General features: G+C 31.1%; 1 protein-coding gene across 1 annotated transcript in view; it reads left to right on the top strand.

The window, feature by feature from the left end:
- The window catches only part of LOC118199247 (guanylate cyclase 32E-like), an 876,682-nt gene extending 863,040 nt beyond the window's left edge, over positions 1 to 13,642 (top strand). Inside the window, exons 18-21 of the mRNA XM_085815399.1 lie at positions 156 to 399; positions 5,964 to 6,062; positions 9,102 to 9,193; positions 10,011 to 13,642. Coding sequence (XP_085671525.1) covers positions 156 to 399; positions 5,964 to 6,062; positions 9,102 to 9,193; positions 10,011 to 10,724 — 1,149 coding nt within the window. The 3' untranslated portion in view covers positions 10,725 to 13,642. The remainder of the gene's footprint in view (positions 1 to 155; positions 400 to 5,963; positions 6,063 to 9,101; positions 9,194 to 10,010) is intronic.
- Positions 13,643 to 14,268: the final 626 nt, after the last annotated feature.

The following is a 14,268-nucleotide window of genomic DNA, read 5'->3' as shown; positions in this document are numbered from 1 at the left end:
TTCTCAAACATTTTCTGCTAAGTAGATGCTTACTTAAGTCACCACAATTTGCAAATTTTTCATTATGCTCAGAGTTTCCTTGAGCTTATTTTACATAACTTTAAAATGTATTTCCATTTGTTCTATATTCAGTTTTATTTCATTTACATATACAGGTGGTGGATTTTTTGAATGACTTGTACACTTGTTTTGATTCAATCATCGAGAATTATGATGTGTATAAAGTGGAAACCATTGGAGACGCCTATATGGTTGTGAGTGGACTTCCCATTAAAAATGGTGACAACCATGCAGCTGAGATTGCATCTATGGCTCTCCACCTGCTCGAGGCTATAAAGAAGTTTACCATACGTCATCGGCCAAATGATACATTGATGCTTAGAATTGGAATACATTCAGGTAAATCGCCAATCTTGTTTTCTTATTGATATTATATATCGCCCTTACAAAAAGAATACGTGCCGGCCAGCCGGTACAGTAGTCAGCGTCACTGACTGCCCTGCCTAAGAGCCCAGATTCGAATCCTGGAGAGGAAGGCATAGATGTTTGTAAATGTATACTGTCCATGCGTCATGGGGGCACTCGAAATATGCGCCGAGCCGAAAGTTCTCTCGAGAGGTTGATGGTATGGGAAGAAGAGTGGGAGACCCTCTTACCCGTACCCCGGAGTGCTGTCCATCAAAATTGGGGGCGGAACTGAGCTAAATCGCTGTGTCACATGTAAGGTGCTCAAGGCTGTTGCCAATGACAGGCATAAACTTGCGCTCCTTGCCATGAAGAATTTCATGGGCAGGGGCTGATTATAGGTCAGACAAGTGAATATTAGCAACAACATAACAACAAAAGGATAGTTTAAAAACTTTAAATGCAGAATATGAAATAAAGCTAACATTCATTTTAATCAAATTTGGCATACTGAACTTCAGTTAGCAAACACAAAAATGAAACTCAACTAAAACTCTATTCGCCTTCGTACATTTTACAATAAACCTCAAAACTTCATGAAACTGTCCATCTTTCACTTTCGGGGTTCAAATAAACAAAAATATTAAATCACAAGAAGATGGTAAGAAATATATAGGTACAATATTTGGAACCATTACAATTTATATCTGACTAGAGCTAAACTATAAACAGACATATAATAATTAACCAAACGTCTTCAAGGCAGCTGCTAGTAAATGTGTAGCTTGAATGTTACTGTATCACAGTGTTATGTATATCACTAACATTGACAATCCCTGTGCTTTAAAACTGCTTTAAATTCCCTATTTAAACTGAAACTGCCAAGGATTTGTCGTTCATTTGTATAAGGCAAACCGAGTAAACATAAACAATACTTTATAAATAAGATGAATAGAAATATTTCGCTTCTACTATATAGTTCTGAAAGGCAAGAGTATTTCGTTCGTTGTTGAAATGCATGAAGGAAGAAAATTGTAGCATTCAATTTGTATTTTTTTGATTTTCAATCTTAATGTTTTTGCTGCATTCGTGCAAAATGCACGCAGTAACGAAAAAATGGAAACAATTTTCATTAACCTACGCGCTACATTGTGTACCCTGTACAACAAATGAAATTCGGAAATAAAAATTTACTGAAGGAAACATTTTAATACGTGTTAGAAGAGGAATTTGCTTATGAGGAAAACTAAATCAAACCAATTTTTTTCACTGCACCATATGTAATCGTGCATTTATCCGAAAATTTCAACACAAATTTGACTGTGTAAAATTTAAATGCAAATATCCAAGTGCAGGTATTACACGGGATATTCAGTCAATATATTCTTGATTGCACTTATTCAATAACTGAAAGCTTATAAAAACAAAACGTGTGTAAAATGAAAATACTGATCATTAAATGCTTTATACAACAAATTTTAATTCTTGCTCACATACGAAAGCAGTTTCGGGTTATTTACATCGAACTGAGCAGCAGACGCAAGTACTCAGCAACATTTTTATAAAAATATTTAAACATATTCCTTAAACCTGATTTTACTGCTTACATTTTACTCTAAAATACATTTTAATACATTTAAAAGCAGAATATTAAGTGCTTTGGCGGCGATTGCAAGGATCAGCAGTGGTATTTTTTTTAGTAGTTCATTTCTGAAAATTAAAGTGCAGGCATTGCATAAATAATTGTATATATGATATGTTCTTTTTGTACGTTCAAGCAAATGAATTAAAAAGTACAGGTACTTCCGCAAATAAAAGTTCTTTAATTACTCTTAATAGACTCTTAAATATTTGTTCATGCTAATAACCAAAAAACGCCGGAAACGGTAACATAAGCTGCTTAACATTTTCTTTAAAGAATCACGAGAGTTGAATAAGTTGAGTCCAAAGTGTTATAAATTTTTTACACCATATTTGTTGTAGAATTTTATAGCAGCCACAAATAAACCGTCAGGAGTAAATTGAAATACCATTTTCTGAGCTAAAAGCTATAGTGATTAATATTAAACAAGATTCAAAGCCTAAAATCGGGTAATAACAATTCGTAAATTGAGATCATTTTCATTCTGTTTTTGAATTTCGTCGGACAAATAATATATGCAGTTGGCTAATTTCCAATAGCGTCATAACAAAAAATTAGCATACTGTTATAGTTGAACAGCAGTTCTTTCCTGTTTACATTCTTTTTTCTAAAAATATATATTCAACGCCAGAAATATATAGACAAAATATGAAATTTTTATTTGTCTCTTTTTATAAAGATACGTTATTACGTACGATTACGTCCTCATACATACTTCTGATTTATTATCTTTCAAAATTATCATTCAAACTGACTGACTTATTACCTTTCAAAGCACTTCAAAACGATCAAACATGTTTAAACGTATTCTCTAAGGAACATGAAGAAGTCTGCAGTTTATTGTTCAATTTAATATTGTAGAGACATTAGGTTATTTGGAAGCAGGAGATGTGAAAAATGAGCAACACCTTCGCCGGGAATCGAACCACGGACCTCTCGAATACGCGCCGAGCGTGCTGACCACTACACTATGAAGGCATGCTAAGACGGCGGGAGGCATACCTTATACTATCACTAAATAATGAATTGAGTATTCTAATTAAATACATATTCTAAATACATAATTAAAAATATGCACTAAAAGTAGTGATTAATTTTGTACAAGGGTCAGTTATAAAATTAATTATAACTTTTATAGCTGGAGTGAATTTAAGTTTCGGTTTCATTTTAAAATCTGAATTCTAAAATTCTAAATATCATTGCATTTGCAAAGAGTTTAATAATTCTGAAGATATTTTTCTAACTTTCATCTAAGTTACCTTAACTGAGATTATCTTGAAAGGTACCTCTTAATTGGTATCTTATAAGCACACTGAAACTGTATTGACACACTAAAGCTTATGAGATTTCAGGAAAACCGAAAATATCTGCAGTTTGTTCTTTCATTCGTTATTTTAGGTGAGACATACTTCTAATTAAAAAAGATTGGCTTTGAAGTGAGGCTGTTTATTCCTCGGCTGCATTTTAAAAGCGATATTAATAAAATTCTACAGCTTATTTCATTTTAATATAGCTCAGAAACTCTAAAGATTTATTTTACAGATTTTAATTTAAAATTCTTCCACTAAGATAATGAGATATTTTACCAGACATGTTTTCCACTTTATGTCCTGCGAAACGTGCCTTAAGATCCATTTATGCAAGATTTTTGAAGCGAATGCTCACGAAATTAAGTGAAAGTGATATTCTAATGCGTATTCGCAAAATGATGGATTATTCTGTGAAACAAAATAAAATCTCTTTAATAATTTGATGAAACTCTTAAAGAGATTTTTTCCATGATAACTCAGGAATCCAAAAATAATAATCTTTGCTTTTAAGCTCCTATTTTAACGATATTTCAACAACGTTTTGTTGATGATGAAACAAAAAGGAAGGTAAGTAAACTTCACACTGCATTAAATTTGGAATCACATGGACAAATTCTCTACATATCATCATTCTTCAACATATCATCATTCTTCAACACATCATCATTCTTCATGAAAAAGTTAAGATATGAAATAAACTGATTATACAACACAAAAAATGTGTGGCTCTGTGTTATTCAGTTTAATTCTATACAAAGTGATAAGAGTTTAAATTATATTTGAATAACCCCCTTCTCATTTTTTCTTGTTGCATAGTACCGAAACTTTAATATTGGTTACACATTTAAAAATTTGCTACCAAATACAACATCGAAATTAATTTTTTAAAAATATTTTAGCATTTTAGCACGCATTGAAAATAAGTTTACTTTTTAAGGGAAAATCCTGCGTTATAAGTTTAAGAGGTTTCGTAAAATATATGTATGAAAGGAATTAAATTAAACTCTTTTAAACGTAAACAGTGTTACAGAATTCAGCTTGTCACAAATAATAAGAATTTCAATCAATGCTTTGGATTAAAATATGAATTAAAATCCATTACAAGAAGTCGAAATAGTACATAATTACGCTCCAAAAACTAAATATCAATGTTATTAAATATTGAAATACTATTAAAGCAGATGAAATGCTTTCGTTTTATTTATCTACATTAAGTAATGATAAACGATAAACTGTTGCACATCTCTCAGAAATAACTTAGCTTTTTGAAAGTTTCAGCACCATAAAGCATTCTTCAGAAGTGAATGAAATTTTTCTACTTACTAAATACAGTGATAGAAAGAAAGTATAATTTTACAGAGAACTACAAAAATATTAAAAGCTAGCGTTGCAATAAAAGCTCATATTCATCGTGGGCATTGACTCAAACAGGTTTTGAATGCGTATCTGAGAAACACTATTCGGTATTGCTTGTATTATTCCATATTGCGTATTGTAGAGGTATAAAGCTAGTAAAAAGAAGGAATATATGAGTAAATATGGTATTTTAATGGTTCGTATGACTCAGCGCCACCTGTCGATGAAACTCGGAACTAGGTATTTATTCGAGAGAACTTCGTTACTGTTTTGTTGTGAGGACCGGTTTCAGAAATGTATGTATGGATGCATACGGATGTGTATGTTCATGTAGTCAAATGCATGTATATATAAGTACACATGAATGTATATGTATACACACATGTATAAGCACATACATACATACACATGTGCATACATATATACTTTCGGATTCCGGTTCTTACAACAGAAGAGTACTCAAACTTCGACCACTTTGCGATTTCTTCTGCGAAAAACCGCACTATGTTGCACGTGTTATATTCGTTTTTCTGATTTTCATGAATTTTTGAAATCGTTACAGATATTTCTTTAACTGCTTATAGACTATTAATAGTATGACTACTACGGATTAAATTAAAATGCAATATTCCTTCATGACTTTATAAGAAAGTGTAGGGCAGCTATGAAAACACAGCAGAGTTTCTGCTATAATCAGAATATCCAATAGACAATTTTGTGAACGAGAATTACTTACTGTCAAGAAGAAACTCCATCAAACAACTGAATTTAACATGACTTAGTGACAAATACGGAAACAAATAGCCATTTTAGATCTAAGTATGTATTTGAAATTCATGAGAATCTTTTGTTAAAACTGTGCTATCAGCTAACTAAGCTCTCCAGCCCAGTTCTGTTTTCAATAATTAGTTCCTATCTAAATAGTTTTCATATTTGGGGGGGGAATCTGACATATAACGCTCATTAAGGTTATAGTATCATTTTTATAACATTACCGGTTTTAAGAAATTAAATATTATGTCATAAAATATTGTCTTAAAATGTTGTTAAAGAGTCTTAAAGTAAATTTATATCTTGTAGTTTACCTCTGCTATTTCAGAAGCATGTAAAACGTGGTATGCTTATGAATCCATAATGTATTTGAAATTCATGCATGTATATATATATGCATTTATATATACAATAAGGTAAGTAGTTTCAATGAAATTTAATGCTTTTAATCTAATATAATAATAGCATGTCATCCGCAGGAGCTGTCTGTGCTGGAGTAGTTGGTCAAAAGATGCCGAGGTACTGCCTATTTGGAGATACGGTGAATACAGCTTCAAGAATGGAATCTACTGGATTGCGTGAGTTAATATTTTTAGTTATTCGTAAAGTTAAAATTCGGCATATGTCATCTTAATTATGAGAATTTGGTAAATCCTTAACAGCAAGACTTGATCTCAGAATCCGCCAGATTCAGATTTGAAAAACATTCAAAAATTCAGTTCAGATTAAAAAATTTAATCTGAACACTTTATTGATCACTTTATGATTTAAGTCGGAATTTTTTTTTTAATTATTATTTTCCCATTTTACGAAATTTTATATACTTTGCAATTTTTGCTTTCCTTTGGAATTGGTCAAAATTATAGCTTGTACATTTAAGTAATCAGTGTGAAATTTACATGGTTCCCGTATGGTGGAGTTGTTCGTGTTTCTAGTTTATACATTTTCCACAACGTTTCAACCTTTTTCAACAGAGTGTCTGAGAAAACTGTCATCAATATTGTTTTCAACCGTTCTAAACTGTACTATAATCTTTTTGTTCGGTTCCTTTTTATGTTTTCTTCAATGTATTCATTTTCGGTGCCTTAGAAATTGATTACCTGTTTCCATGATAATCTTCGATAAACATCATCTTTTGAAGACCAGCGAATTATCAGTAAGTTTTTAATAGTTCAATTTCTGTTAAGCACTATCTATATGTTTCGCTGTCAGTGATTGAAAGAAATAAAATTACCATACCACTCTTTGTAACAAATTTTTTTAAAAAATGTATGTTGCCTCACTATAACTCGAAGCTGCACGGTGTCCAAAGAGATTTTAAGAGTGAACAGGACACATTGCATATTCGGCACGATGATTAATTTCTTTAATACAGACTTTTACTCTAATAAATTTCTGACACGTTGTTGGTATTGTTGTGAGACTGACTCGGCAGTTTAAGACATTTACTTTCAAATCGGGAACAACTCCTCTGAAACTTTGGTCAATTCCAATGATTTATATCCAGCAGTTAATAAAAAAGAGTAAAAGAAAAAGAACTTGCTTCTTAAACATTGTTGTCTTGCACATATCTGCCGCCAAAAACAATTTGTATGGTCCCAGGCTCTTTTTCCAATTTTTATGTTTTTTGCTTTTATTAGACAAAAGAAGATAGAGCAGAACAAATGACTCTCTTGTCATTCATAAATTCCGTTACTGGAGGAGCCAATTATTTCATTAGAACCTCATAAGGAAAATCAAAAACTAATTAACGTTTTTATTACTGAAACTTCTTTTCTTTAAAATTTCTTACCAGTAACTGATTTATTCATTAATTCGGTACTATCAGTTTGAATTTTTGTTTTCAGACCCTCTGTTTCTTTAATTTAATATACAGTATTTGTGAAACTGGTCGCATACATATTTTTCAGCTTGGATTTTAAAATTCTCCCAATCAACAACTTCTATAAACCCATACTGATATGTCCTTTAAATCCCCCACTGATCCTTTAATTTAAAGCATCCTGCATAGATATTTTAAATAAACGACACGTTTCCCCAAAAAGACTTATTCAGTACTTCATGAGTATGTAAGACATAATCGTTGTATTTTACCACAGTTTATAATTTTTTCAACAAATATGTTATAATGGAAATATCAGTCTGAATTCGCTTGTATTTATGAAAAGTCATTTCCTTATTTGAGCTGAATCCATAAACAGCGAAATAGTTGATAAATGAATCGTTTGTAACCCCTTTTTTTGGATTCTTTTCAAGAATTGTAAAGAATTTTAGCATTTCTGCACCAGTGCTGTCGTGGTGTAAAAGATCAGCACATTGGAAAGTCCGTCTTTCGTGTCCCGGTGAAGGATTAGACGCATGTTCATATTTCACACTTAAAAAAAGAATCCCTACAAAGTATTAAACACATTTTCTTCGATCACAGTTAAGATTTGGTTATTTAGTTATAAAAGATATTTATAATTTAGATTTGTCAGATGTCCTATATTCTTTCTTTATTGCCAATTTCACCCAGAAGCTTATTTTATTTTAATTTTCTTCGTTTGACTATGACTTGAACCTAGGATGGTTCCTTCTGAGTAAAGCTTTTTTCCGTAGCAAGATGTAGTCAAGTTACAAAGAGTGGAAGCCGTCTTTTTATATTTGAGACGTCGTTATTTTCGAGTCCAGGCGAGGGTATGGCTCATTTTTCATGTCTCCAGCATCAAAAATATCCTAAGCAAAATATTTTACAGATAAATATTTCAAACGCCTTTTAAAAAAAATTATGTTTTTCGGATTTTACTGTATTCGCTTTTCAGGATTCTTTAAAAATTAGACTTTGATCATTCTGATACGCATTATCTGATTTTCGTTTTTGAAGAAAGGTTATGAACACAAAAATTTCATTTAACTACATTATCATTCAGAATTTTCTTCGGGATACGCTTCATAAGTGTGTCCTGTTAGAAGGAATGTCGACACCGCTATGCAAAATGAGCTGAAAGACCTTTACAAGAGTGCCCTCACTAAAGGCGACCACATCCTTACGGAACACTCGTTTGAACTTGAAATAAAGCAATCTTATAAAAAAGAAAGCACTTTTAAGCAGAAGCACCATTATGCAAGCTAGATTTAATTTCTATTTTGATGAATCAAGCAAAAGATATCCTATTTGCATGGTCTCCCCGGCACAAAGAGGTTGGCATACTAATGAAGGTTGCTTTCCTTGAGGCTTAAAATAGATCTTCATAAATGTGTAGACACCTTTACATCGGAGTATCCTTGTGAAGCTTTCGGTCTTCAAGAACAATGCGCGACTTGAATAGAGATGACCTTTTTAAAGGAATACTATTATGAAGGCGTTCTTTTACTTCTTTAAGATTCTAGATGAACATTTTTGATTGTGGAAAAATCTGTTTCCTTTTCTTAATTATTTTGTGTATTATCATACATTATTAATCAGCTGGCATTTTAGCAGGATGCATTTTAGCATTTTCTTCATAATAATTATCAAATCCTTCAAGATACATGTGGCAGTTTCATTTACATTAAATGTTTCAGTAAGATAATTTTCAGGCATTTGTATACATTTAGAAGTTATCGCTATTTATATTTACATTTTGAATTTCTTTTAGCTCTAAAAATTCACTGTAGTGAAATCTGTAAGAAACTCTTGGATAAACTGGGTGGCTATAAATTTGAAGAAAGAGGTGTCATAAGCATTAAGGTAAGAAATTCAAAAGAACAATCTTAAACTTTCAAAAGTTATCTTGAAAATAAATTTGATATTGTGAAATGATCTAATAAAAACTTAATTAGCTAATGTCGGGTTAATAAAAAGCAAAGTAGTTAAACTAATTAGTTTTCTATTCCCAAAATAAATTAAAATTATTAAAAAGGTTTCATTCCTCTCTAGTGCTTTGGTATTCAATCAAAATATACTTTATCAATAATGCTTCATGTCTGTTCAAAACCTGCTGTCTCTGCTTCATGAAAGTGTCTATAATATAATTATCTGGAAACACTTAATTGACATATAATATCAATAAAGAATATTATTCAAAAACCAGAGATAGTTTAAATATAGCCCTTAAAACATGTCCATATAACAGTAATTCAAAAAATTAAATACTTTAGAAAAAAAGAATTATCACGTGCTAAACCAATCATCTGTTCTTAAAACATACAAATTCAAATTCATCAGTTATTTATAATTTAAGTTTCTAGTTTGAGAAATAAAGAAGTGTAGCTCAATATGATCCCAATGTTTATTTAAATTTGTGTGCTATATTTTGCTTTTATATAGTGTAACGATAACAGTGACAAAAACGAAGTCACAAGCGCAAGTCAATAAACGTAGATTTTGATTTGCTGTTGTCTGAACAAGATGTCAGCACCCAAGATATTGTTTTAATCGATTGCATTCTAAATGTAATTATTACACTCCCCGAATGCTTTTTCAATAATCATTTCATCATTTAAGAATTCAAATCGTGTGTTCCTTTCTATTGAAATATATAGGTATTGTATTTCACTTCTTTTAGGGAAAAGGTGAAATGTCTACTTACTGGTTGGTTGGTCAAGAAGCGTACCGGAAAAAGAAAGTTCAGAAACATAACAGTTCCATACAGACCCCTGATGTCCTCCGATCAGTAACTCGATCATCTCTAAGACACTCAAAATATTCGAAATTCAATCCAAATCGTAGGTTATCCCTGGAATCTCAGAAGAAACTCCGTTTTGCCCCAAGCAGTCCAAAAACTTTCGCCTTTAAAGTCCCATCTACTGAAAAGACAATGGCGCAACAAAACATTGAACCAGGAGGAAAATTCGACGACAAAAATCAACAGCAGTATGCAAGTATTTTCTCTGCCTCCTCTTCCTACAGCATACCAAAACGAAATTCTTGCCCGTGTCTCGGTGAAGACTGTGCTATATGCTCACATTCGCAGAGAGAAAATTCCGGCTTACAAACACTGGCAGCGAGAACAGAAAGCCTAACCCAGGATGAAAAGCCAACAATTTATACAAACTCTTCTCACAGGAATGTGCCAAGCTGGAGACGAATGGCGAGATTTTCTTCCTTCGTTTCCTGTCTCGGTTCTGGAGAAGTCAGAGATTTTGTTGTTCATGATAAGATAGAACTTGGATGGAAAGAAAATAAACGGCTCTCTATTATTGGACATTCAGAAAGTGAGCCGTTTCTTCCTCAGCTGTGTTATAATTACCAGTCTGATAAAAGTGATGAAGCCGTTTAAAGGCATTTAATGCATCCTTGCTCCTCTCAGGACGTACGAAATGATTATCACTTGCTGTAAAACTCATCCATTAACAACATTTATACAGTTGATGTTAAATGCCTAATGTGATATAAAAGTATTGATTTAATTGGGTTATACTTTAAATATTTTAGTCCTTCTCATATTGCAACATTTTCTGCCTTAAAAACGTATTTTGCATAGCATATATTCCGCATAAAATATTCTCTATTTCATTCACGTGACTTCCATATCCTTATAATGTGATTATTTCACTAATAAATGGATATAGAAAGCAAACCACTATTTTACACAAGCATAAGTGTGATTGAAATATTTTGATATCATGTACTAACGTCGTCGTAAAATAAGAAATATCTATTTCATTTATAATTAATGAACACTGCTGAAACATTTTTTGATAATTTATATGCTAGAGTATATGCTTCACAATATTTGATCCTCACATCAAAAGTAAATTTTTAACTACAATCTAGAGTAGAAAACAGTAAAAAATTCTAGTTTAAACTAAATTAAATACGCACTGTATTCTTACATTATTTATGTTATGTACATTTAAGAGCAGAAAATTATAAAATACTGCTACAAAATTGTATTATTTATGAATATAGGACTGCAAACGCTGAATATACAGAATTGATACTTACAGGAATAATTTTCATGATCTTCTAAATTTTGTATTCAATGTATGCAAAATATATTTCCTATATTTTTAATTGCTTGGCTATATGTATTTGTTATCATTCAATAATTTAAATCTACTTAGTCATAATTTGAAAAAAATTATGACTAATTTTTCTATATTAAAATGCTTGCTGAATATTGATTCTATAAGTGTACAGTATTATGTTATCAAATATATCTATTCTCACATATGTTTTTATTCACTGTATTGGTTCGGATATAAGACTTAAAATTCGGTATTAGGTGCTGCATAAAATACATAAACTTTCAATATGTTGAAGGCATAGGTAAAATTATCTCCAAATATACATTAACATAAAACTAAGACTATTATATTTTTAAAGCGGCAGGAAATTAGTATCAATAATATGATATTTTTGTTTGTTTGTTTGCTCATTTGCTTCAAATACTCGTAGGTTTCCTGAATGTTTTGCTGATAGAACATCGTAACCAAATATAAGATTGCTCGCATAACAAAACTAAAAACAATTTTGTGTACAAAGTTTCTACATAAAATACTTAAACTTTCAGGCTTAAAATGTTATATTTATACAAGTTACCCAACGCAAGATAAGTGCTCATGTGAGCCAGGGAATTCACCACTACCAGTTTTCAGTTACATATTATCGGAATTCTGAATGTGAACTGTGCTTGTCTACCTGCCGTATATTTGTGCAGTACACATTAAAAGAGAAAAATATGAAAACAACTACTGTTTATTTCCAAATATTAAGTATAAGCCGTACCCATGTATAAGCCGAGAGGTAAAATCTTTTGTAAAATTCCAAGGAAAGTTGAAAGTAAGTGTAAACGAAACTTAAAATCACCCATATCGCAAGAATATATCACAAAAAAGTCAATAATTGGTTATTTAACATTACTAAAGTGAATGACAATTCCTCATCTGTTCGAAAAAAGCCCAGAGATCCGAAAACGTCCACTCATTCTGAAAGTGTTACGTCAGCACTGCTTTGGACGGAACGGAAGTTGATATCTATGAGATAAATAATTACGATATTAATGGTGAAATGGAGGAAGATGACATTTAACTGAACTTACATGGAGCTGGGAGAGAACTGAATACCGATATTGAGAAAGTTAATTACTATATTATGGTTAGATTAAAAAATAACAATATGTATCTTTTAATTATTAGCCTACAGTGTCTTTTTTATTTTATTTATTTATTTATTTATTGTGATCGCCTTATTTGTAAATCGTTTTGAACCCGTATAGAAGCCGATCCTAAAATTTCAGTAACTAACATTAAGCTAAAATTTCTCAGCTTTTATACACAGAAATATAAAGGCCCACATTAAGATAAAAATAGCAATAATACACTTTACTTACCATTCCATGGCTTATTAAATGGCCACCTATGAAAGAGGTAAAAGGATAAATTATACTTTGCATGTGAGCTTGCGGAAGTTATTTGTTTATGATTTTAAAAAATGAGCATCTCAGGATAAAGACTTAATCATATATTCGAACCAAGTTGCATGATAAATTGAAAAATTTCACCTTCTTTTGATATTAATTTTAATAAAATTTAAGAGCAACAGGGTTTAAAAACTTAAGTCTCTTCTATCCAAAACGTCTTAAAAATAGTTGAGTTTTCCTAAATTTTTAAATTCTAAGATAGTATCATCTTTTGTATTTTTCACATGTATAAATAAATGACCTCACTTATTTTTCCCTACTTAGAAATGTTTATTTTCATTTCTACTTTTTATTTTCTTTTGCGAAAGCTAATGAAGTACTACGTATTGTGAAATAGTTAAAATAAATAATTTCTTGAACTTGAAGTTGTACTTTTATCCCTAAACCGCAAGCATTTTCTTTCTGTTAACGAGCAAAACCTTTTTCATGAATACGAAATGATGTAGTTGTTTCATACGAATTACAGAATGCAATTGGCATGTTCATAATCTTTACAAGGTGGGTTTACTAAATTTTTTAGCAGAATAAATTGATTTCTATGTATAATTCTTTTCATTAATGTAATCACGAAATCTTACTACTAAATTATTTTAATCCATTCTGCGGACGTTTATTTAACTTTTAATGAATTTTAAGAATCGTGTTTACACTAGTATTTAATTTTAATTGCATCTTTCTGACAGTTGTAATGTATATTATTTCAGTCATTACCTGATGCCAGATATTTTGTTAATAAAATTATATTTTGTATTATACAATAAAATTTACTTCATTCCTAAATGAGAGAAACCTGTTCTTTCTTTTCACATTTTTTATATGACGTGAAGAAAGGGAGAAGAAATCAAAATCATCTGAACCATTAAGGCTAGAGAGTCACTTGTTGCTAGAATCGTGTTTAATTATCTTCATCATTAGTGATCAGGTAAAATGATGAGATTCTGGGCATTTCACTAACGCCTTTTTAAAACGTTTTAAAACATTTTTAAATTGAAACTTACAAAATTAAAGGCACTCATTTGTAATTATTTGCTTTAATTTTATTTAGTATTTTAAGTTTTTCAAAGTAATAATAATAACAATAATTTAATAGACGCATGTTCATATTGTTCACAAGTACATAACTGATGGCATATCATATGGATAAGTTAAAATCTTATTAAATTGCAGTCTTTAAAAGTACAAAAATATTTTAAGGTTGGTTGCTTGAAGTGATTATGACAAAGCCTCGAGGGCTATCTGCTTAAGGAGATGGATGCCTTCGTGAAAGACTTTCTAAAGGAAACTGGCTCGCATACAGGGTACACATGGGGAAAATCACGAAAACGCCCATTCAGCCAGCACATTTGTGGGATTCGAACCTCGGACTGAAGTACCAGTGTTCAGCGACTTTACCGCTCAG

Source organism: Stegodyphus dumicola, chromosome 4 (genome assembly GCF_044657685.1).
Source record: "Stegodyphus dumicola isolate Sdum_Otavi_A_Nest chromosome 4, ASM4465768v1".
Classification (NCBI taxonomy): Eukaryota; Metazoa; Arthropoda; class Arachnida; order Araneae; family Eresidae; genus Stegodyphus; species Stegodyphus dumicola.
This window is presented reverse-complemented; position numbering and strand designations above follow the sequence as displayed.